General features: G+C 39.2%; 1 protein-coding gene across 1 annotated transcript; it reads left to right on the forward strand.

Moving 5' to 3' along the window:
• The first annotated feature begins 71 nt into the window (after positions 1-71).
• On the forward strand, positions 72-9076 carry lhx1a (LIM homeobox 1a). The gene is made up of 5 exons (XM_010893262.3): positions 72-994; positions 2620-2843; positions 3420-3697; positions 5560-5725; positions 7172-9076. Exons 1-5 carry the CDS (start codon positions 825-827, stop codon positions 7549-7551), a joined length of 1218 nt encoding a protein of 405 aa, XP_010891564.1. The 5' UTR covers positions 72-824; the 3' UTR covers positions 7552-9076.
• The last annotated feature ends 16049 nt before the right edge of the window (positions 9077-25125 follow it).

Here is a 25125-nt window from a genome sequence, read left to right on the forward strand (position 1 = left end):
GTTGCCTGACGTCAGAAGCCTGTGAATAAGGCTGGCCGGTGTGCTTTCAGGAACATGCAGAGTACTGGAGACTGAATGCGGAGCGTCAATTCTGCACGGAGATGTCACACGCATCCTACCATCACTAGCGTCATTTGCCCAAAACAAGCTCGAGGACAGAAAGCCACCAGAGCCGGAGGAAACTCGTTTTTACTTGAGATCTTTTCGGGGTTAATTATTTCGTTTTCAACGGGTGCTCAACAGTGGATAAGCGGTCATGTCAAAGAACATTGAATTATTTATAGGCACGCGTGTCTTGCTGTGTGACAGTATCGCCCAAAAAACATTTTGTTAGATGCGCGTCTCAAACACTGCTTTTTCGGCCAATGCTTCACTTTGACGACCACGGAGACGTGCTGATAGGCTATGGTGCTCACAGTTTAGCCAATCTTCAGTGGGTGTCTTGATTTTTTTTGTGCCATTTGATTGGCTTCATTCAAACAGACGTGTGCTATTTGGGAAAGGATCCAAAGGACTGATTTTCGAGGCGTCAACAGTCACCATCGTATATTTGGTCGTGATCCTGTATGTGGACCATATAAACTTCCATGCTGACCACTTCCTCGGAGAAGAGGTTGCGACCAGCCCTCCCATCGACTGTTTCTGTAAACACATTTTTGCAGGACCTCCAAGTGAATGAGGAACCAAATACTTAAAGAAAAAAACATCCAACGTCTGGTGTGTGTCATTGTTCATTTATTTTCTGCTTTAGTCAGTGTATGAATTAGACGACCTCAGGAAGCTGAACTGACCACGGTTGCATAGTGGGTGCGAATCCAAAGACGATGGTCCACTGCGCTGGGTGCGAGAGGCCTATACTGGACAGGTTTCTCCTCAATGTTCTGGACAGAGCGTGGCACGTCAAGTGCGTACAGTGTTGCGAGTGTAAATGCAATTTAACGGAGAAATGCTTTTCTCGAGAGGGAAAACTATACTGCAAAAACGACTTCTTTAGGTAAGCTTTCCCGGTGGGTGCTTGCTCCCTTTAATTATTTCCCTACAGGAATTATTATTGTATGTCTTGGATACTTTAGCAATTACTTTGTCACAACGTTAGGCCTACTAATATATTCTCAGTCAAATACACAATGTTCTAAAATCTGTCTCCTTATAATATGTTTTGTGCGAATTATAATAATATAAATCTAGTTATACCTATTATTTTTGTAATGTTACGAAAACAACAGACATTAATATCTAATATCTAAACTTTTGATATCAAAGAAAAAGCCTGAGGCTACTTATTTTGATAAATTAATAGGCCTAACCGAAAGCTGAAATGAAAGCAAATGCAATAATAAATCTTATTTGAAATTGTACTTTAGAAAACAATTAAACAAATAGGTGCTAAAAACTGAAAACATTATTTCTTGGTTTTGGCACTCAAAACAATTCGCTTTTAATTTAATCTATAAATAAGTTTTCATCCAATTCCAAATTACTAGGTGTGAAGGTGGATCTGGAAGTGGTGCTTCAGGAGCTTTGATTAGGAGGGCCATTAATTAAAGGCCTGTTCATTTAGATTGTTATGCTAAAAGTTGGGCAGCAACATTAAACGCGTGTGTACTCGTCCTGGGTATGGAGTTTGAAGGAAATCACACGTTGTGTAGCCGTGCAGAGAACCCGCTAAAATCAATACTTAAACGGGCTAGTGTGGAGGAAGTGTGTCTCTCGGCCCAGTGGCAAAGCTATCTGCCCAGGCCCCTGTGTTTGCACGGCACCAGTGAGAAAGACGTGATAAGTAGATTTAAATAATAAACCTTTTTAAAAGATCAGTGCAGCAGACAATGCAATCACAGACATGCAGTCAACAATCAGTGTATACCATCTCAATACACATTAGTTTCCGTTACAATCAACAAAAAGAGGATCGTCTCATGTTAAAGTAATAACTTATTGCAGTGTTTTTATAGAGTGTGTCTATTACACACAGGACGTTATTGCCTTTTTTTTCAAACATTATGAGATGTATTTTGTACTTAAGCTATATTGTTTTTTGTTTTATTTATAATTATCAGCCAAATTCTAGCATTGATAACATTAACATTTATGCATGCTATACTAAATGCAAGAGAAAAACGAATTTACACACAATTTATTTCACTTTTTTTTTATAGATACTATCAGTTTTTGTTGACAAATAGATGCGGACTTTATTTTTGTTGATAATGATGCAGAAATGTAACACTTCCAGAAAACGAAGAACTTTTCTTAAGAATCCTCTTGCGTTCAGCGTTTCAACCTTTTTGGTTCAAAGTAGAACAATATATGAAGGGTTCAACGTGGAACAGAATAAGTTTCGAACCCAAGAGACTTCTTTAAAAGTGATCTCCCACAGGAACATCCGATATACCCTTTTGGAACCCCTTTTGTCTGAATGACAGTGACTATTGCAGTAGATGGTGATTACGAAGAGCAGGATAACATTTGACAGAAAGAATCCTTCTTATGTTGAACCATTGCAACTGGGGGACAGTGCCTTATAGACTTACATATATTTTTTAAATATTGGTTCATTAAAAATATGCGGTGTATTCTAATATCTAAAACATGTTTTATTCTTCCTTTGCCCCCTCGCAGGCGGTTCGGGACAAAGTGCGCGGGCTGTTCTCAGGGCATCTCGCCGAACGACTTGGTCCGGAGGGCAAGGAGCAAAGTCTTTCACCTCAACTGCTTCACCTGCATGATGTGTAATAAACAGTTATCCACGGGAGAGGAGCTGTACATCATAGACGAAAACAAATTTGTCTGCAAAGAAGATTATCTAACCAACAGCAATGGGAAGGACACAAACCTTTTATCCGGTAGGCCTATATGGAAATTGGCTTTATAATTTTGAGCACATCTCTGCCAAATTGTCATGGATGTGACATTATCACCTCACGTTTTTATGTTGAATGATCATGAATGAAAATAGCCTTGGTATAGGCCTATTTGCCTTGTGCCTGAGCTATTTTATTTTATGGGGACGTTTTTAAAGAAATTAAGTAAAAAAATAATTTGGTTACTATTGGTAATAAGATTGATAAAAGCTTGAATATTTTTTTTGGGATAAAATATCCAGTCACACAAACAAATAGTGGGATTTTGTTGTGTTGTACGCATCTATTTTTTCTAAATTGCAAGTGGAATATTATAACTATTATAATAAGATCAGTTGGTAAAAAAGAGACTAATGGACAAATATTTTCATTACAATATTTTATTCAGGCAGTTTCGTTCTAATATACATATACAATCTTATTCGTGTTATATATAGGAATATATTAACTTATATTGTATTAAGGCAGATAAGCAATATCAGTATTTTTAACAATAGAGCTTATACACATAGACCAAATCCCATGTTTAAGTACTGTTTGTCCTTGTTCTTTGTACAGTAACAGCATGTAGCGATCCAAGTTTATCACCGGATTCACAAGACCAGTTACAGGACGATGTAAAGGACTCTGAAATAGCCAATCTGTCGGACAAAGAAACGGGTAATAATGAAAACGATGGCGAGAACCTTGGCGGTAAGCGACGTGGACCGCGAACAACTATAAAAGCAAAGCAACTGGAGACCCTGAAAGCGGCATTTGCTGCAACCCCCAAACCCACCAGACACATCAGGGAGCAGCTCGCGCAAGAGACTGGGCTGAACATGAGAGTCATTCAGGTAATAGCAATTACAAATGCACTATAGTGACATACATTTAATTCCTGATGTTTCTCTTGTCATGTTGGCATTGAAGTGGAAACGGTGTGAAGGAACGGGTCGTTGTTAAATGAGGGGAGTGGATTACCCTTTACAGTGTGGGTTTTCAGGGTTACTCAGTCCTATTAAAACGTGTGATATAGCAGCTTATATTTTTTGGAAAGTTTCTTCCTAGACACCTAAGCCAAAATAATAATAACAATAATAACAGCGGGTTGGAGGGGTACTTAGTTGGCAGGTGTTTCTCCATGTTGGGCAACGGGTCAACTGTTGGCTAAAAATTAAAAAATGAGGCCTCATCACAAAATGTTTTACAATATGACTTCCCTTTTATAAGTCGGATTCCCTAGAAATTGCACGGTGACATTTAACTGAACGAGCGAAAGAATGGCAGCCATCGAGATTTATTTGGAAACCGTAATTTATATGGGTATTTTAGATTCTTGGCGTGCAGGATGGGTAAACACGCCAACTGGCCTGAGACTGATGAGAGCGATGGGAGTCTTGGCATCGCTGTAACATCACGTTTTGCGACCACATTTAGCCATGCTGTGACCAAGTGTAAACGCAGAAATCAGTTCAAGATGCCCAGTCCAGGGAAAGTACATAACAATAACATCCAAATAAAATAACTATGACAATGCTTTGACGATGCTTTTTAACAGTTTCATTTTGAAAAGACTATGCAAAATAATAGCCTATCATTGACAGCTCTTTATGTGATGTCATTTTGTCTGGCCTATGTTATGCTCTTTTAGAGACTACACATTTACGAGGTAACATTTATGTTATTGAATATGCTCATTTGACTTTGAACAATTTAATTGCTCTCAAACAACCTCGCATAAAAGACTCCTAAGAGTTCGCAGGAACAACAGGAGGTTGTGTCATAGTCCGCCGACTGTCCTTGTGACGTCCCCTGTTTACTGAGTTGTCCCCTATTGGGTAGATAAAATCAATCTGCACAAAAAAGAACGTCTACAGCGTTTACACTATCCCAAGATGGTACTAGCATTATATTCATTGTAGTAAAAGATTAAAGTGGACAAAAAACGGTTTATGAGATTAATAAAGTGGCGAGGTTGGATATTTAAGAGCTTCTGGGAAGAGCAAAATTAGCTAAATTAATTCAAGAGTGGATAGCTATATAGATTACGAAATAATAACCTAGCCGAGGAGGTTAATATATCGGTAACAACACCCCTATTAACTAATAATTGGAGATTTAGAAGTCCTTGCTGCTGCCCCCTCAGCCAGGGTAAATGGAGGGTTAAAAGATCATTAAAGTGAGGTTAGATCTTTGAGTCCAGAGTGCTGATAATTAGTAGTAATCTTGTCACTACAAAACGTCTTCACGTCAGCACGCACCGAACCTGACCGCGGTGCATTCAGGGCACGGCGCACGTCCGCACAAACTGGGCATCCTGGTTATGAATAGTCTAGTTTTGTATATATTAATCACACACTAATATATATATTGTATGATAACAAAAAGCATTCTAATATATAATTGAAATATTTATAAAATCAGAATTGGCCTTAATTGTTTTGACAATTTATCAGTCATGCTTAATTATTATTTTTAACACATCGCGTTCGATCTGTAGTGAATTCGTGTATGTATTTTATTGACGATTCAACTTTGACTCAGCACAATATCATTCTGAGTGCATTCAATCATTTATCTCACTGAGATTTGTGGCCAACTGTTCTTTTGGATATGAAGGCAACGTTGCTATGAGACTGCTTTGTCTCCCAACTCATCAAAATGAATATACATTCTCATTAATTTATCTCTGTATGTTGACTTGTGTGCTCCGAAGGTATGGTTTCAGAACCGGCGGTCAAAAGAACGACGCATGAAACAATTGAGCGCCCTGGGTGCTAGACGGCACGCGTTCTTCCGGAGCCCGAGGAGAATGAGAACGCTGGTGGACCGGCTTGAACCCGGGGAATTAATTCCGAACGGTCCTTTCTCTTACTATGGAGGTAAGAAAACTGCCACTGGGTTGATCGGTTTCACGTGTTTGTTTGAAATGTCGAAACAATTTACATTGGTTCATCAAGCGTTTTGTTTTTTCATAATTCGTCTCGTGGCAACATGATGCATTTGATGACTCAATGTATTTTAGAATTGCAATACACCTTTTGAAAAATGATTTACATCGAAAGGAATGCTTTAAATGTTTGGATTTGGTGGACATTGTTTGGGTATGGATTATTCAGATCTTCAGGCGTTGAATCATTATAGAACACGTTGAATGAGATATAAATAACGATTAATCATGATTACCCATGTGCCAAGACACAAAAAAAAGTATGAAGTGATTCAAAGTCAAGACGATTCATTTGAAATGTTTAACCTAACTACATTTTTCGAGTTATAAATAATAATCAAAAAACGCTAGGCCCAATACAAAATAAAAACAAAAAACAACAATTACAGTTACACGGACAACCAAACTCGAAACGGTATCCAAAAGCTAAGTAGCGCGCAAAAATAATGCACTAGGTTTAAATGTGTCATTGAATGTTAATACATAATCAGTATACAAGTAATGTTCTCGACATTAAAACTGTATTAAGGTGGGAAGTAGCTCATTACCAAATTCCTGCGGCCTTCTCTGTGATCCATGTCTGGAACGGGTTCGTTAATACATAACTCCTCCAAGTCGATGGGTTATAAAGGTCTCCAAGACCATGCCATGACCTCATCTCGGTGACCTGCTTGTCTTTACTATTTTCATTTACAGAAAAGAACAGTCGATTTGTTACTTTGCTTAACATTACTTGCTTGCTTGACATTCATTTAGTGTTTCTTTGTAGAATAAACTCTTGATGCTTAAGGATGATATAATCTGAATGAGGACCAAAACTTAAAATACATAGAATTTCATTTGAGAAATCATTCATATACAGTAAAATATAAAAACACTCTTTCAAAGAAGACTAAAGATTAGGCTTAGCCTAATATTCCTTTGGGGAATGTAAATGTAATCTAGGCCTAGTCTTGCGTTTCTGTTTTTGTGTAATTCTTATATTTCATATTCCTGACAAAACCTTGTAGTGGGGTGTAGCGTCCTTATTTCCACTTACCTAAAATGTTTTACAGATTTCAATAGTGTTTACTGGGCTCTTGTCCATTGTGGTGTGCAGTGGCCCTAATAGTGCTCTGCTGAAATAAAATTAAGTCTCAGAAGGTAAAATCGCTGATGAAATGGTCCCCAATTTAATTAATTGTGCAGTAGCGTTGTTCTCCCCACTCAATTGCAGTTTTGATTTAAGTATAACGTGCTTTGACTAATGTGCCACAGCAAGGATTTTTCCCTATACCACTACAGGCAATGTATATTCAATATATTCCTGCATATCTCTGAAATCATTATTGCACACTCTATTGTTCTCAGGCTAACCCTGTTTTTTGATGATCTGCAGATTATCAAAGCGAGTACTACGGTCCAGGAGGAAACTACGACTTCTTTCCTCAGGGGCCTCCATCGTCGCAGGCACAGACCCCCGTAGACCTCCCCTTTGTGCCCTCCTCGGGCCCCACGGGCACACCTTTAGGGGGTATGGACCATCCAATGCCGGGGCACCACCCGTCCAGTGAGGTGCAGCGTTTCTCTGACATAATGTCCCACCACCCTCGGGACTCGCCTAGCCCGGAGCCCGGCATCCCAGGGCCCATGCACAGCATCTCCTCGGAGGTGTTCGGCCCCAGCCCGCCCTTTACCTCACTGTCCCTCAATGGCAGCGGATACGGCAACCACCTGTCCCACGCACCCTCGGAAATGAATGAAGGCACCGTCTGGTAGCTCTAGAGAGCGGACTATACCACAGAGACATTTTAGTAGGCTAGGACAGGAAAGCGGTCATGTGTAGGGCAGGGGTAGGAACACCGGTCAAATATATATATTTTTTGTTGCCAGTTATATTTATTTATTTAATTTCCCCGTATAATTTTTTTGCAGGGAAAAATATGGCAAAAAGGTGTTTACCTTGGTATTGTGTTGATGTTTCGATTGCTTCTTTTTCCAAACTTGAATAAGGACTTGGGCACATAAAAGACTGTGTGACTATTGACCCTGTAGGCCCCTGGTGTCCTTAGGCCCCTGATGCCTATAGCTGGGACCCTCCTGACTCCTGTCACTGGCCTAGCACGGCGACACCTCTCCAAACACACATCACCGGGGAAACAACCTTTCTCAAAAACAAGTAATACGTCCTAAACTCACAAAAACATCATTAGCTACTGTCAAAGACTCAACAGCTTTACAGAAAAAGAAAGGAAGGGTGGTTGGTCTGAGCGCTAACCTGCGCTGCTGGCACTAAAAGAAGGCTGAAAGGCATCAGACTCTATTTATGGCACTATATGTGTCCCTCGTATTTATTCAAAAGCTCCTCAGACCTCTTTGCCTTTCAAGGCTCTGCCATATTGACACTTAAACAACCTTTTTGACAGTAAATATGTTTCAGAACGCCAGGGGAAATACAGTTTTTTTTCTCACCATTGGAACTATTTCCTTCTTTTTGGGTTAAGTATCAAACCACCAAATCTGAAGAAGTTGGCCTTCAAAAGGCAAACAAAAGGCAAAGTTATATGGATTGTAAACTCTTTATTTAAATGGAAGAGAACTTGAAATGTTGTTAAATGAAGTCTACCTTCTAAAAATCTTTTAATGGGGTCTGAAAGGGACTTAGAACAGTCAACTGTTTACGTAATATATTTAATTCAGGAGTTAAAAGTATCAAACCATGTTTTAGAACCTCTTGATCCAGATAAAATGTTCCAAGCAACCAACCAAACTTTTCTATTGATTTTATTTATATTGTATGAAGACAAACACGTTTGCTGGGGTTGTGGTTCACTGTGCTAGTTTGTACAAGATGTTGTTTACAAAAAATAAAAAAAATAAAAATAAAGTAAGTAGACAGTTGCCAAATAAAAAATAGCACAAATACTGTAAAAGTGCTTTGCACCATCATCTGCAGAACGTGTTGAGACAAAGTGTAAGTGTTAAAAAATGTTAAGGAGTAATTTACTTCTTAATTTTTATAGTCTGCTGAAAAAAATTCATAAAGTTGTTAATATAACATAGTTAGACAGGTTTTATTTTTGTGTATTTAAAGGAAAATCCAAACTATTAAATTGATGGTGGAATATGCAGCTTGCTGCTGCTACATTTCTTTAAATATCAAACCCTCACGGTATGTCTTTTATTGTTCTTATAAACCTAAGCTTATGTGACCTTCAGTGCATATTAGACCATTCACTGTATAAATACAACATGTTGAATAAATTGTGAGTTTCTAATAAAACTAGAAAATATACAATTTGAATGATAACACATTTTTCTTTGGAGGAAACATCTATTACCTGTTACATGTAAACAATCTATCAGGTTTTTTTCTTTCTTTTTCTATCTTTCCTGCTTATGAGAGAACTGTTTATGCATTTCTTTATGCACTACGATTAGACAGGTTTAGTGCTATAACTAAATGCAAGATGGGCTGGTCCACTTTTAACTTAGATTTTATGCTCAAAATCATAATAATTTGCCTAATAAGATGTGCCTCATAGTAAAGAATAGGCTGAGGTGGGCCCTTGAGAAAGAAAATGTTCTGCTGCAACTCCAGGGCTGATTTTCTGTCCCAGTCTGTCTTTGATATCCACTGTAGCATAGTATTTGCCAACTGCTAACAGTTTGATTTGAACATCCATACAGCAAATGAAAATGTCAACTGCTGGGCATACACACACATGCACACATGTCTAACTCAGCTATTTAAATATTCACATCAAAACTGGCCCTTAAAAATATATACGTTACTAATCCTAACCCTAACCTTAACCATCAAACAAAACCCTATTGTTAACCCAAGATGTATACTGAACCTTAGCTCATTAACCGAACACTTAACCCTTTAACTTTTAACCTAAATCAAACACATAGAAAATGTCAATATTAATCGCATATCTGCAGTTGGGGACATTTTGTCCCTATTTATATATTGAAACCTGTTCACACACACACACACACACATTCAGCTAGAGAAATGGGGACACATTTTATTCATCTTAATAATCATACTTCAACTAATCTTATCCATAATTTAATCTACTCCTATATTTAACACCAAAAACTGAAACGTATTTCCTTACCCCAAACACATAAGCTACATTTTGTTTGCTTTTAAAAAGTATATGGAATATGTTCTCCTTAAACACAGTCTTGAGGCATTTCATGTCTTATTGGTATAGTAAGACACAATCCCACACACACACACACACACACACACACACACACACACAGAGCAATGTTGGTCCTATATGGTGGTGCTAGTCCTATACAGAGGTGTTAGTCTTGTATGAAAGTGTTAGTCCTATATGAAAGTGTTAGTCCTATAATAAAGTGCAAGTCCTAAATGGAGGTGCTAGTCCTAAATGGATGTGTTAGTCCTGTATGGAGATGTTAGTCCTACATGGAGATTTTAGTGCTATATGGATGTGCTAGTCAAATATGGACGTGTTAATCCTGTATATGGACCTACTAGATCTATATCGGGGTTCTAGTCCTATGCAATAGTGGTAGTCCTATATGGTTGTGCTAGTCTTATGGTTTGAGTTATATATGGTGTTAGTGCTATATGGATACACTACTCCTGTATATGGAACTGCAAGCATTTATACGGTGCTTCTGTCCCTATGTAATAGTTCTAATTCTATATAGAGATGAGCAATAGATGAGTCCTATTTGGTGGTGTTAGTCCTATATTGAGGTGTAAGGACTAGATGCTAGTGCTAGTCCTAAATAGCAGGACTAGTCTTAAATGGGGGTGCTGGTCCTATATAGAGTAGTTATTCCTGTATGATGGTGCCAGTATATGGCGGTACAGTCTGATTTGGTGGATTTACTCCTTTATGGTAGGGCTAGTTAGGATTGGCGGTCCTTTAGTTTAGCGCTAGTCCTATTTGAAGGTGCCAGTCCTATATAATAGAAGAGCTAGTCCTACATGATGGCACTATTATAAGGCAGTGCTCGTTCAACATCAATTTGCAAGGACTTTCTCTCCATGTCCACAAGAGAGCATGACATACTGTGTATTTAATTGTCCTTCTTTCTCGGTTTATGACAACAATTCATATATAGCATACTGCGGGGACTGGAAAACAAGGAAACCATGTCGACTTCTGTTTCCCTAGTAATATTGTTTGTGTTCAAGAGAATCAAACCGGTGATGGTAAATCGTTACTGACTGATCTTCAAATAATAATGAGCCATTATTTATGACGTAAGATGATGCAAAGAACAGGCAGTAGGGAGTTGCCTCAAGTCGTTTTCATCCTCTCAAACATGGCAATAAATGTTTGACGGCATTTATACCACCGACACCAAGTGGAGTTTCTTTTTCCACAGTGCTGTCATTGGTTTGTAGTTAATGGAAGTTATTCATTTTCTTGAATCAGTGAAAGGACTAAAACAATGAATTTTGGTTACCTCACAGGGTGACTTGTGGCCCTCAGGAAGACTAAATACTGTTCGTACACTCACCCATATATGTGGAATTTATGGATGTATATAATTATTTGATGCAAAATATATATTTGTTGTAAAAAATTATTCATAGATATGGGTGGAATGGTAGTGGGTATAGCATTATGTGCTATATATATGCATAGTAAGAAGCCTTTATCTTTGCTGCTAGCCTAAATGTTGCCTGCCTGCTAGTAACCCGGCCCCCCACCCTATCCACTGTCCCGGCCCCCGGCCTATAATCCCCCATGAATTAATCATGGTCCTGAGAGTTAACCAGGCCTGGGAGGCAGAGGGCTTGGGACCGAAGGGTGTGTATGTGGGATATAACTCTACTGAACCCCAGGGCTTAGCCCCAGCGCTAACGCTACACACCACAACCTACCCTGGAGCCACGGCTCTTTAAATTCAAATATCCTATTGATCGTGCATCGGCTATTGGTTTGAACTGACCTTGTAGTCGCATGATAAAATAAATGCAGCCTTAACTGTACTGAAGGATTTTAAATGCCGTTTTAGAATTCCTGAGCAAGGGAATTAGAATATAATGCAGTTATCAGCCTCTGGGGCCTGGCTAGGAAGGGAAAGGGCAGACGGCTTGGGTGTACATATGGTTTACAGTTGTACAGGGCAAGGATGGACCAACAAAACAGGACATTCAGCTAACCTGACATTCTTACTTGTCTGGCTGCCCAAACGTTTGTAATAGAGTACAATGGAAGATTACAGTTTACGTCGCCAGGGAAGGTTTTTACAGCTCTGATTCATATGAGGAACATTTGGTTGTGGTTTTAATGCAGAGTGGCTCAGCTGGAGGTATACTGTCCACTGATTGGAGTGGGTAAGCATACGGACACACGGCATGGCACACATCTTCATTTTTTACATCAAACAAATGACAAATGTCTGGGAACAGATTCCGAACCAAACCAGAATGCTAATCAATGGAACGGGCTAGTTGAGCTGACATATTTTCTTTGTTGTGTATACGCATTGAACTGCTGGTGAAATCCAGCCATGCAGCTGCCTGGGAGGCTACTGCTGCTCTCAGCTTTCTGTTGACTGGCAGACCAGGCAGGAGGAGGGAGAGAACACTCTGCCTATCTGTAGCTTGTAGTTTCCCGCTACCGAGAACTAGCTAGCCGACTGCATTCATTAATACACAGTTTCCCACTACATGAGAGCTAGTTAGCTGATTGCATTCTTAAGTACACAGCAACTGTTATAACAACATTTCATAGACCTACTGTAATGAAATCTGTATTGGATTTTAGTAATAATAATGTTATCTCACATGTAGATGATGCCCCTCCTCGCAAAAAAGATGCAAGCCACCTATGTCATTCAGATAGTTTTCCTGCCAGCGTCAGGCCTGCCAGCTGAACATCCTTGCCAGTCAGCGTCCGTGGGTATACCATCCCTATCTCTCTGAGTATTATCACTACTGTCGCCTACTGACGTGTAGCAGGATTAAGATGATAAGGCAAGGGAGTTCTAATTAGAGAACAAAGTATGCACTTTTTAAAGATACCATTGTTATCATGTTTAACAATGGATTTATTAACTCCGAAAAGGTAATATGTGTTTTCTGATTTTGGTGTTGCTGTGTCCACTCTGTATTTGGTATATCATTCTGCATGTAAAAAAGAGACAAAAAAAGAATGGTTAAATTGGAAATAGATGTTAAATGAGCCAAACATACTGGTATGATCAGTAAGGTAGAGCTAGCTGGGCAGCTAGATATGTCAGTAAGTTACAGGAGTGATCTCCTGTATGATCTCCATTACTGTCAATGGGAGTATGGCACTCTTCAAGGTCCATATTCGTAGATATGCATTTTTTTTTTGAACACAGTCCAGATACCAACACTTGCATTTTATCAGCTGTTTATCCTTTAACAGATAACTTTACAATCAGACACAGTCAAAGTTAAAGATTATTTTGTTTCTAATGGCAGCTAGTTTTGTGCCATTATTCTGTTCAATTAGCCCAAGAACTAAAGAGAACAGTACATGGCCACTGTAGCAAGTATTTTCTCCTCTTTACCTAACATCTAAAGAAAAAATTATATTTTCTAACCTATATATACACTACATATAGGTTAGAAACCAGTGCTAAAGCTATCAGAGAATTTGCTTTGTCCCCAGTAATTCATCATTTGTGAGTTTTGTTGGTTGAAAATAGTTTTCTAACTGCTTTCAAAGGTATGTACATGTTCCAATACAGTCTCCTAAATATGAACGTGCAACTGTACACGATGGTTAAGACTAAAGGTAGGGGTAATGTTACACAACAACGGTTAAGGTTAAGACTAAGGGTAGGGGTAATGTTACACAACAACGGTTAAGGTTAAGACTAAGGGTAGGGGTAATATTACACAACAACGGTGAAGGTTAAGACTAAGGGTAGGGGTAATGTTACACAACAACGGTTAAGGTTAAGACTAAGGGTAGGGGTAAAGTTACACAACAACGGTTAAGGTTAAGACTAAGGGTAGAGGTAATGTTACACAACAACGGTTAAGGTTAAGACTAAAGGTAGGGGTAAAGTTACACAACAACGGTTAAGGTTAAGACTAAGGTTAGGGGTAATGTTACACAACAACGGTTAAGGTTAAGACTAAGGGTAGGGGTAATGTTACACAACAATGGTTAAGGTTAAGACTAAGGGTAGGGGTAATGTTACACAACAACGGTTAAGGTTAAGACTAAGGGTAGGGGTAATGTTACACAACAACGGTTAAGGTTAAGACTAAGGGTAAGGGTAATGTTACACAACAACGGTTAAGGTTAAGACTAAAGGTAGGGGTAATGTTACACAACAACGGTTAAGGTTAAATAATGTTTCCAATATGGTTGGGATCAGGATTAAGGTTAGGGGTAAGGTTAGATAATGCTTCCAATGTGGTTGAGGTCAGGATTAAGGTTAGGGGTAAGGTTAGATAATGCTTCCAATGTGGTTGAGGTCAGGATTAAGGTTAGGGGTAAGGTTAGATAATGTGCTCTGAGTCTGTAGCATTTCGGTCCGCTCACCATCCACAACCATGACTCACAAGAAAAACTTTACTTCAGTTAAAGTTACATGGTTCTACTACCGCCCTTAGTGGTGCTACTTAATGTCAAAACTTGTACATATAAAACAGTGTATTATCAATGTACCATACACATATCAAATACACAGCTTCCTTGGCATGTTCATTTGCATAGTTAAAATAGAACACTGGCTATAAATGTGAGGTTCTGACATGTTTCACAGAGATTATTCACAACCTTGAAACATGTAGTTTTCCCCCTTAATTTGCAAAAGGTCTGCTGAAACACACTGACCAACTTGCCCTTTATAAGTCAATAACATATAAGACAAGAATGCATGCAATGAAAGGCATCGGTTTAACTGACTTAGACTACTGGCATATCAACTTCCACATGTTACCCAAATTCTTTGGTACATGTGGGGTAACGTGTGGATAAACAATGCATTGGCACAACTCCATGTTCCTCATGTTTGCATAACTATTGTAGCCAAAAAGTAATGCTAATTGTCAACATCAAACAGTGCATATAATTATTGTCCACTATTACACCCATAAGCTAGCCAACTGTTTTCAAGTAGCCACCTAGTTAAACTAAGCTGTCACTATTTGTGTATTATCTATGCACTGGCACAACCCAATACAAATAACTTATGGATTAATCATGTTGCTTAAGAGAAGCACAAGTAGTTACAAAAGATGATAGTCAACATCAAACTTTTAGAAACGGCCACTGCTTAATTCTCTGTACATGCGTGGATGGGCATTGCAGTCAGTCTGGTTTGAAATTAAATAAGTGTAGGAGCTGGCTTTTTCTGAGTTGGTCCATTAGACCAAGATGTCACAGTCCTTAAATGTATCCTATTAAATTACCACAGTAACTGGCAGAATCAATTTGTAGCCGATGTAAATCTAAATATAAAGTTGCTGGTCTCTGATCCCATAGTTCTACCATCTCTTGGCTAGAGGCTATTCAATTGTTTAATGGAAACGCGACTGGTGACTATGTTAATGCTTAAGCAATATGAAATACGCAATACTTACTGTGCAAGGTTAACAGGTGGTTTCGACCAGTTGAAGAAAGGGGCCAATTTCTCACAACTTTGAACAGTGCGGACTGTGTTGTGATATTTGTATACCGTTACTTACACACTGTAAACATGATTCACTTCACAAATACATTTGAATCCAATCATCTAATCTAATCTGAATGCAAAGGCTGCTCTATTGTCATATCAAAACAAGAAACCAAGCAATAGTTCAGCCAGCCCGCAATAAAAGGTTATAACCGATGTTGCCCTCCCTGGATTCAAACCTAGGTCTCCCACAAAAGTGGCTTTGACTTTAACCACTATGCCACAGAGCTATAAATATTTCAACTTAGATCATTTTGTTACCTATTAACATCAACCCGTGTTTGAATATGTTGCTAGACACCATTAAGCATTGTGTTAAACTGATTAACATTTCTTGTTAAGTTCACCTCCAACACAAATAGCATCAGGCTTCCTGTAACGCAGCTGCTGAAGGTTGTAGCTAACAAAGCTTTTTGTCTGTCCTGAACAAATCCTAAGGCATAAAATGTTTTGACTGTGATGGGAGTAAACCCGGGGATTGGTTGTTTCGTATTCCCCGTCTCTAACCACTACGCTATTTAACAAGGGGTAGTCAGTCAGGCACTCACTCACTCAGTAAGAGACATTAGTTCTTCTAGGCTGGTGTTGTGCGGAAATCATCCCCCCTGCCGAAACCCCCCCCCCCCCCCCTTCGCGTGAACGCTCACTCTCTCGATTCTCATTGCTGCGACTTGACCATATTCTTGCTTGCCAAACACAATTTTAATCAAGTTTGGAGGGGGGGATAATTTTGGCAAGGGTATTTTCCTGCCTACACAATTGACACAAGACTTTTGCACGGTACTGTACATAAGTATTGAGACCCTTTATTCAGTACATCATAGATTTCTTTAGTAGATTTAGCAGGGATCATAGCTTTGAGTCTTGCTTATGAGTTTACCAGCTTCACACATTCACAGACATATCCTGAAGCCACTCCAGCGTTGTTTTGTCTGTGTGCTTCAGGTCGTTGTACTAAAAGATGAATCTTCATCCCAGTCTGAGGTTCTGTGCGCTATTGATCAAGTTCTCTTGATGGATCTCTCTGTATGTTACTCCACTGATTTTTCCCTCAATCCTGGCTGCTAGTCTCCCAGTCAATGCTGCTGAGAAACATCACCATAGCATGGGAAATCCACCAACATGCTTCATTTTAGGAATGGTATGAACAGTACCTTTTTTTCGACACACTTAGCACTTGGCATACTGGCCTTCAGTTAGAATTTAGTCTCATCAGACAATAGGATATTTTTCCTAATTTCAGAGTTCTTCAGACGGCATGTCATATATGCCTTTTTCCCAGGACTGGCTTCCTTCTTGCCAATCTATCATAAAGGCCTGATTAGTGGAGTGTTGCAGAGATGCTTGTCCTTCTGGCAGGTTCTTTCATCTCTGCAGAGAAACTCTCAACCTCCTTGATCAATGGCCTTCTTTGACAATTATTTAATTTGGCCAGAAGGCCAGTTCTAGGAAGTGTTGGTGTTTCCAAACGGCTTCCATTTCACAACGATGGAGCACTCCTGGGAACATTCCATTTTTGGCAATGTTTTATAACCTTCCCCACATCCATGTCTTGATACAGTTCTATCTCTGATGTCTATGGAGAGTTCCTTAGACTTCATGGCTTGGTTTTTGCTCTGAAGTATGGGATCTTGTAGTCACAGTTGTGTGCCTTTCTAAATCATGTCCAATCAATTGAATTAGTCACAGGTGGACTCCAATCAAGTTTAAGAGACATCTCAAAGATGATCAAAGGACATAGGATGCATCTGAGCTAAAATTTGGAGTCTCATGGAAAAAGGTTAGAAATCATACAGCTCCGGAAAAAATTAGGAGACCACTGCTCCTTTTCTTTCCTTTCCAAAAAAGTTGAAAAGGAATGTTTTGAGTGAGGAACAGAAGCGTTCAATTTGCGGTCGTCTCCTAATTTTAACCCTTCTGTTCCTCAATTAAAATGTTCCTTTTCGACTTACTTGGAAAGGAAAGAAAAAGTTGCAGGGGTCTCTTAATATTTTTCCGGAGCTATATGTACAGTATCTCACAAAAGGGAGTACATCCCTCACATTGTGACAACACTGAAGAAATTTCACTTTGCTGCAATGTAAAGTAGTGAGCGTACAGCTTGTATAACAGTGTACATTTGCTGAACACTCAAAATAACTCAACACACAGCCATTAATGTCTAAACTGCTGACAACAAAAGTGAATACACCCCCAAGTGATTCAGGTGAGCAAGCTCTGGGATACATCTAATAGATGGAATGGCTGGGGGGTCCCCAGGAGAGGGTTGAAGACAAGTGAGAAGGTGAAAGAAGGTGTACCCAGCAATTCCTGATGTTCAAACATGCCACTGAGCTATCACATAGGAAACAATTGGTGGATGTCATCAATTGCTTTGCCATTATTTCTGCAAGTGAATTCTACTAGCTCAGACAGGAAACCCAGTTAGTCAAACCCAGTTAGACCAAGACAGGTGTAAATGTGACAAAGTCTGTATATTCAAACTGCAAACCAGGTCACCTACAGTACACCTCAACTCCAGTATGTCAGTCCCACTACTAATACAAACCAGGTCTACAGTTGTGCAAGATGAACTGAAAGTACATGTAGACATTCAATATATATCAGATGTTTAACGTTACTGGCAATATTGTTTTAGAATAATATAAAATATGCATTTTTAGTAGTTTTGCTTCCAAATATGGCAATTCAGAATCTTCAACAGCAGCTTTTCTGGTGTCGTACCCCAATGTCATTATGGTATGGGGTATTTTCATAAAATAACTATGAGTAGGCTGATTGGCCAATTCATTCTTCCTAGACTGATTGTTGACCTGTTCAACCTTCTTCAGGACGTTTATTTCAAGGGTTGTCAAATTATGTACAGACTTATTGCAATACTTTTTTAATCATTTTTCTATTTTAGTTTTTGTACCTCCAATATATATATATATATATATATATATATATATATATATATATATATATATATACACATAGCTGCGGAAACAATTAAGAGACCACTGCAGCTTTTTCTTTCCTTTCCAACAAAGTCGAAAAGGAAGGTTGAGAGTGAGGAACAGAAGGGTTAAAATTAAGAGACCACTGCAAATTGAACACTTCTGTTCCTCACTGAAAACTTTCCTTTTCACCTTTCCTTCTCAATATACACTCACCTAAAGGATTATTAGGAACACCTGTTCAATTTCTTATTAATGCAATCATCTAATCAACCAATCACATGGCAGTTGCGTCAATGCATTTAGGGGTGTGGTCCTGGTCAAGACAATCTCCTGAACTCCAAACTGAAAGTCAGAATGGGAAAGAAAGGTGATTTAAGCAATTTTGAGCGTGGAATGGTTCTTGGTGCCAGACGGGCCGGTCTGAGTATTTCACAATCTGCTCAGTTACTGGGATTTTCACGCACAACCATGTCTAGGGTTTACAAAGAATGGTGTGAAAAGGGAAAAACATCCAGTACGCGGCAGTCCTGTGGGCGAAAATGCTTTGTTGATGCTAGAGTTCAGAGGAGAATGGGCAGACTGATTCAAGCTGATAGAAGAGCAACTTTGACTGAAATAACCACTCGTTAAAACCGAGGTATGCAGCAAAGCATTTGTGAAGCCACAACACGCACAACCTTGAGGCGGATGGGCTACATCAGCAGAAGACCCCACCGGGTACCACTCATCTCCACTACAAATAGGAAAAAGAGGCCACAATTTGCACCAGCTCACCAAAATTGGACAGTTGAAGACTGGAAGAATGTTGCCTGGTCTGATGAGTCTCGATTTCTGTTGAGACATTCAGATGGTAGAGTCAGAATTTGGCGTAAACAGAATGAGAACATGGATCCATCATGCCTTGTTACCACTGTGCAGGCTGGTGGTGGTGGTGTAATGGTGTGGGGGATGTTTTCTTGGAACACTTTAGGCCCCTTAGTGCCAATTGGGCATTGTTTAAATGCCACGGCCTACCTGAGAATTGTTTCTGACCATGTCCATCCCTTTATGACCAACATGTACCCATCCTCTGATGGCTACTTCCAGCAGGATAATGCACCATGTCACAAAGCTTGAATCATTTCAAATTGGTTTCTTGAACATGACAATGAGTTCACTGTAGTGAAATGGTCCCCACAGTCACCAGATCTCAACCCAATAGAGCATCTTTGGGATGTGGTGGAACGGGAGCTTCGTGCCCTGGATGTGAATCCCACAAATCTCCATCAACTGCAAGATGCTATCCTATCAATATGGGCCAACATTTCTAAAGAATACTTTCAGCACCTTGTTGAAACAATGCCACGTAGAATTAAGGCAGTTCTGAAGGCGAAAGGGGGTCAAACACAGTATAAGTATGGTGTGCATAATAATCCTTTAGGTGAGTGTATATACTGTATATTATTGCAAAACTATTATTGACTGGCTAATAATACTGGCGATTTATGAATGGCATGGGAGATTTCTGGTCCCAGTAAGAGACATTAGACATTAGACTACTACTTATTAGATTCAGAATTTTTATTAGATTTTGATTTACTTTTAAATGTTTTTATTAGACAAGATTTTGTTCCAATCCATTCTCTTCAGCATTTGCCAGAAAGTGGTGATTTGTTTATTTTGTGGGTGATTAAGTAACCTTACTACCCATATTTTACCACCCTGTTTCCAAAAATGTTGGGACGCTGCGTAAAATGTGAATAAAAACACAATGCAATGATGTGTAAATAATATAAGAAATATATGCCCATTTTGAATTTTATTTGCCAGCAACATGTTTCAAAAAAGTTGGGACAGGGGCAACAAAAGACTGGAAAAGTGGTGTAATACAAAAAAACTAAACCTGATGGAATATCACTCAACTAATTAGGTCAATTAGCAACAGCTCAGTAACACGATTGGGTATTAAAAGATCATTCCAGAGAGGATGGGTCTGTCAGAAGTGAGGATGGGGAGGGGTTCACCACTCTGTGAAAGATGGACGGACAAATAGTGAAACAATTTAAGAATAACATTCAATGTAAAATTGCAAAGAGTTCGGGGATCTCCTCATCTACAGTACATAATATCATTAAAAGATTCAAAGAATCTGGAGAAATCTCAGTATGCAAGGGACAAGGCCGAAAACCAATATTGGATGGCTGTGATCTTCAGGCCCTGAGGTGGCATTCTGTAGTGAGCATCATTGTATTGGCTCAGGTACACTTTCGAAAACCATTGTCTGTGAACACAGTACATCACTGCACACACAAATGCAAGTTAAAACTCTACCATGCAAAGAAGAAACCATATACAAGAAATATCCAGTTACGCCATCACATTCTCGTGGCCCGAGCTCATTTAAGATGGACTGAGGCGAAGTGGAAAAACTGTCCTGTGGTCTGACAAATCAAAATGTGAAATAATTTTTGGGAATCATGGATTCCGCATCCTCCAGGGTAAAGAGGAGAGGGACCTTCCAGCTTGTAATCAGCACACAGTTCAAAAGCCAGCATCCGTGATGGTATGGGGGTGCATTAGTGCACATGGCATGGGTGACTTGCACATCTGTGAATGCACCATTAATCCTGAAAAATATTCACTTTTTCAGTGAAGACCTTGCTTATTTCAACAAGACAATGCCAAACCACATTTTGCATGTTTTACAACAGCATAGATCTGTAGTAAAAGAGTCTGACTACTAAACTGGCCTGCCTGCAGTCCAGACCTGCCACCCATTGAAAACATTTGGTGCATTATATATCAAGCAAGAATGGGAATACATTTCACTTTCAAAACTACAGCAATTGGTCTCCTCTCTTCCCTAATACTTATAGAATATTGTTAAATGATGAGGTGGCGCAACACAGTGGTAAACATGTCCCTGTCCCAACTTTTTTGTAATGTTTTGCTGGCATCAAATGTAAATCGGCATAACATTTTGCAGTATCAACATTTGATATGTTGTCTTAGTACTGTTGTCAATTAAATATGGGGATAAATGATTAGCAAATCATTACATTTTGTTTTTATTTGCATTTAATGCAGCGTCCCAACTTTTCTGGAAACAGGGTTGTAAATAATTTGCATATTTTGACAAAACATTATTTTTGCTTCTTCAGCAATGTCATCAATATAGTATGGCCTCTCTTACATTATCAGAGTGCATTTCATTTAACAAGCTAAAAGCACAGCTGCAGAATGCCCTTATCACTCAGTGACTGCTGCTCCAGGTGTTTGTTGCCATGTTACTGTACAAAGCACATGGCAACACAGCATGCTTAATTAAAGCAATCCCTGCTTATCCAAAGAGGGAAATACCTGGATTAGAAAGAGATTTGCAAGTCAAACCTGAGACATGGCTAATCAATTTAAAGCCATTAGACAATTAATTTACTCTGGTGAGTACTGTGGATATTGCATTCACTAATCTGGCCCATAGTTGTCACTCTCTGGACTGATGAGGATTGAATATTCAGTACAGTACTGTCTGCCGACAAGGTTCGCTGGAGTAGGGGTGAGTGCTAACTACGCATGTACGCTTGGAGTGGGGAATACGATCAACACTGTTTTCTTGTAGATCCCTGTGTGTGGATTCAGATCACACCAGAAGAACGATATTAGAGCTACATTGACAGACTAGGGCCTTGTAGTTAGAATGGTGGACGGGTGGTTAAGCAGCAGGCTCTGACTGAAAAGGTTATGAGTTTGAATCCATTGAGAGAATGATTTCTGTTTTAAGCCTTTTCCAAATGTTAACCCGTAACTTAACAAATCAGAATGACTTCCTATCCTGAAATCTAACCTAAACCCCTAACCTGGCCCCAGAAAAACAAACCATGAACCTCATATCAATTTGGTGTTAGCCATTCTTCTTTGATATCAGGAAATTGTGTAGTAATGTATCATTGCTATACTGTATATTCATAGCTATACTGTATATTCTAACTGGAGAGATGGGAGATAAATACACGCTATAAGATTCCGTAATGCTTTTAAAACAATGACCTACACTTCAGATGAGTCAGTAGATGGTATGGACATACAGTGGTATGAAAAAGTTTAGGCACCCCTCTGAGGCTGCATAATAATTTACTCTGTCATCACAGAAAATGATCACAGTGGCATGCCATTCATTTTGTAATAAAAGAGTACTGGGATATATTCCAGGCAAAGATTTTTAGTGTAGCAATATTAAGTTTAAGTATGAAATTAAATCAGATGTGAAAAATAGGCTATGCAAAAATGTGGGCACTCATGTCATTTTGTTGATTTGAATACCTGGAACTTCTTAGCACTAATTAATTGTAACACACAATTGGTTTGGTGAGCTCATTAAGCTGCATCCAATCATGAGAAAAGGTATTTAAGGTGGCCAATCGCAAGTTGTTGGGGGCCTCAAAACAACTCTCAAATGAAAACAAAGATTGTTCAACATTATGGTTTAGGGGAAGGCTACAAAAAGCTATCGCAGAGATGTAAGCTATCAGTGTCCACTATGAGGAACATAGTGAGGAAATGGACCATAGGCACAGTTCTTGTTAAGGCCAGAAGTGGCAGGCCAAGTAAAAAAAGAAGGATGGTGAGAACGGTCAAAAACAGCCCACAGACCACCTCCAAAGACCTACAACATCATCTTGCTGCAGATGGTGTCACTGTGCATCGTTCAACAATTCAGCGCACTTTGTACAAGGAGAAGCTGTATGGGAGAGTGACGCGGAAGAGGTCTTTCTGCACACAAGCCACAAACAGAGTCGCTTGAGGTATGCAAACGCACATTTGGACAAGCCAGCTTCATTTTGGAATAAGGTGCTGTGAACTGATGAAACAAAGATTGACTTATTTGATCATAACAAGGGGCTGGATATTTCAACAAGACAACGACCCAAAACACTGCTCAAAATCTGCCCGGGCATTTATGCAGAGGAACAAGTACCATGTTCTGGAATGGTCATCCCAGTCTCCAGACCTGAATATCATTGAGAATCTGTGGGATGATTTGAAGCGGGCTGTCCATGCTAGGCAACCATCAAACCTAACTGAACTGGAGATGTTTTGTAAGGAGGAATGGTCCAAAATACCTTCATCCAGAATCCAGACACTCATTAGATTGATAGATTTTTCTGTTGGGTTGCCCAAATGTATGCACCTGTCTAATTTCGTTTTGATGCATATTGCACATTTCCTGTTAATCAAATAAACCTAATTTCACTACTGAAATATTACTGTGTCCATCAGTCATTTGATAGATCAAAATGAAACTGCTGATCCAAACACCCAATTATTTATAAATGAAAGTCATGGAAATTGTCAGGGGTGCCCAAACGTTTTCGTACGACTGTACTAGTCTAGAACACATCCATTTACTTATATGGTCATAAGAAAGTATATAAAGTATTCCCTTTACATGTGCTGCATGTGCGTGCGTGTATCACTGATGTAGCTCTGTTTTTCATCTTCTATAGAGACACACTAGTCACAGCCTCGGATATCTGCATCAAGTGTACAGTAATATAATCCTCCAAAATGACACTGCTGTCAACTCAGCTTGCACCGATGCGGTCTTCTCGGTTACCACTAATCATGCCCTGATTAGGTTGTAGTCTACATGTTAAATGTTTGCATAGGATAAAAAAAAAGGAAATGTTATTTTAATATCAATTCAACAGAAGCTTACCTGCAAATAGTAATGGAAATGGTGCGTTGTTTTAGGCACATGCTCAACACTGGCAGTCTCAACACTTGACAAGTGTCGATATATCTTTACGCAGAAATGTTAACCCTTGTTTCTCTAATTAAGCCTTTCTTCTCCATCTCGTGATTTTTCTTATTCTACTATAGTTCTGTTGTTCCGCAATGTCTGAATGAGCCAACACCAAGTTTCTCTTGGAAATTAAACTAGGAAAGTAAGTGTAGTGTCCATTTTTCTCACTGTGTTTTTGCTCACTGACTTAAGCTCTCTCAGTTCAAAGGAGGTGCACCAAATGTGTAGACAATGTCAGTGCACTCACATTTTATCTGAGACCAACCTGTAATTCTTTTTTTTACTTGATAGACAATTAAGCTGACACAAGGGCCAGATGCATGACAAAAAATATTAACTGTCTGACACCCGCATGTAAATTGAGTCATGACAACGTGGAGGAAATAAATCATGGGTTGGATTGTAATCTGCCAACAACCATCCACTTTTAATAACTTCTTCTAGCAAAGAGAATGGTTGTTTTCGTAAATGCTAACTCCTCGCTGTCTTTGGGAAGGTGGTCTTTCTCCCTTTTTTAAACATTCATTCCAATTAAAGGAGGCTTGTGCAGGTGCAGCCAAGCAGCTCTGTTATTCAATTCCATTAGAATGCATAGAGCAGTGACATGCACCCATGCAGTTAACAGGAATTAAAACCATAGGCAAGATGACAGATTACACAAGAAATTGTGTGTATATGTATGTGCATGTGCGTGTGTGTGTGTGCGTATGTTGGTGCTTGTGTGTGAGTTTTATCTTCACCGGATAAGCCTTTGTATTGTATTGTGGCATGTATCTACTATTTGTCAGTATTTATGGCACATGTGAATGAATAATACAGTCAATATATTCTAAACACAAAAGACATCAGTAGGGACATTCTTATACTGTTATTTTGAAAGGCACTTGTCATTTCACAATGTTCCACAGTTGCAGTCATGTGTGATGTATGATTGTAGGTTGGAAAGGCGCACAATTATTCTGC

This window comes from Esox lucius, chromosome 1 (genome assembly GCF_011004845.1).
Source record: "Esox lucius isolate fEsoLuc1 chromosome 1, fEsoLuc1.pri, whole genome shotgun sequence".
Taxonomy (NCBI): domain Eukaryota; kingdom Metazoa; phylum Chordata; class Actinopteri; order Esociformes; family Esocidae; genus Esox; species Esox lucius.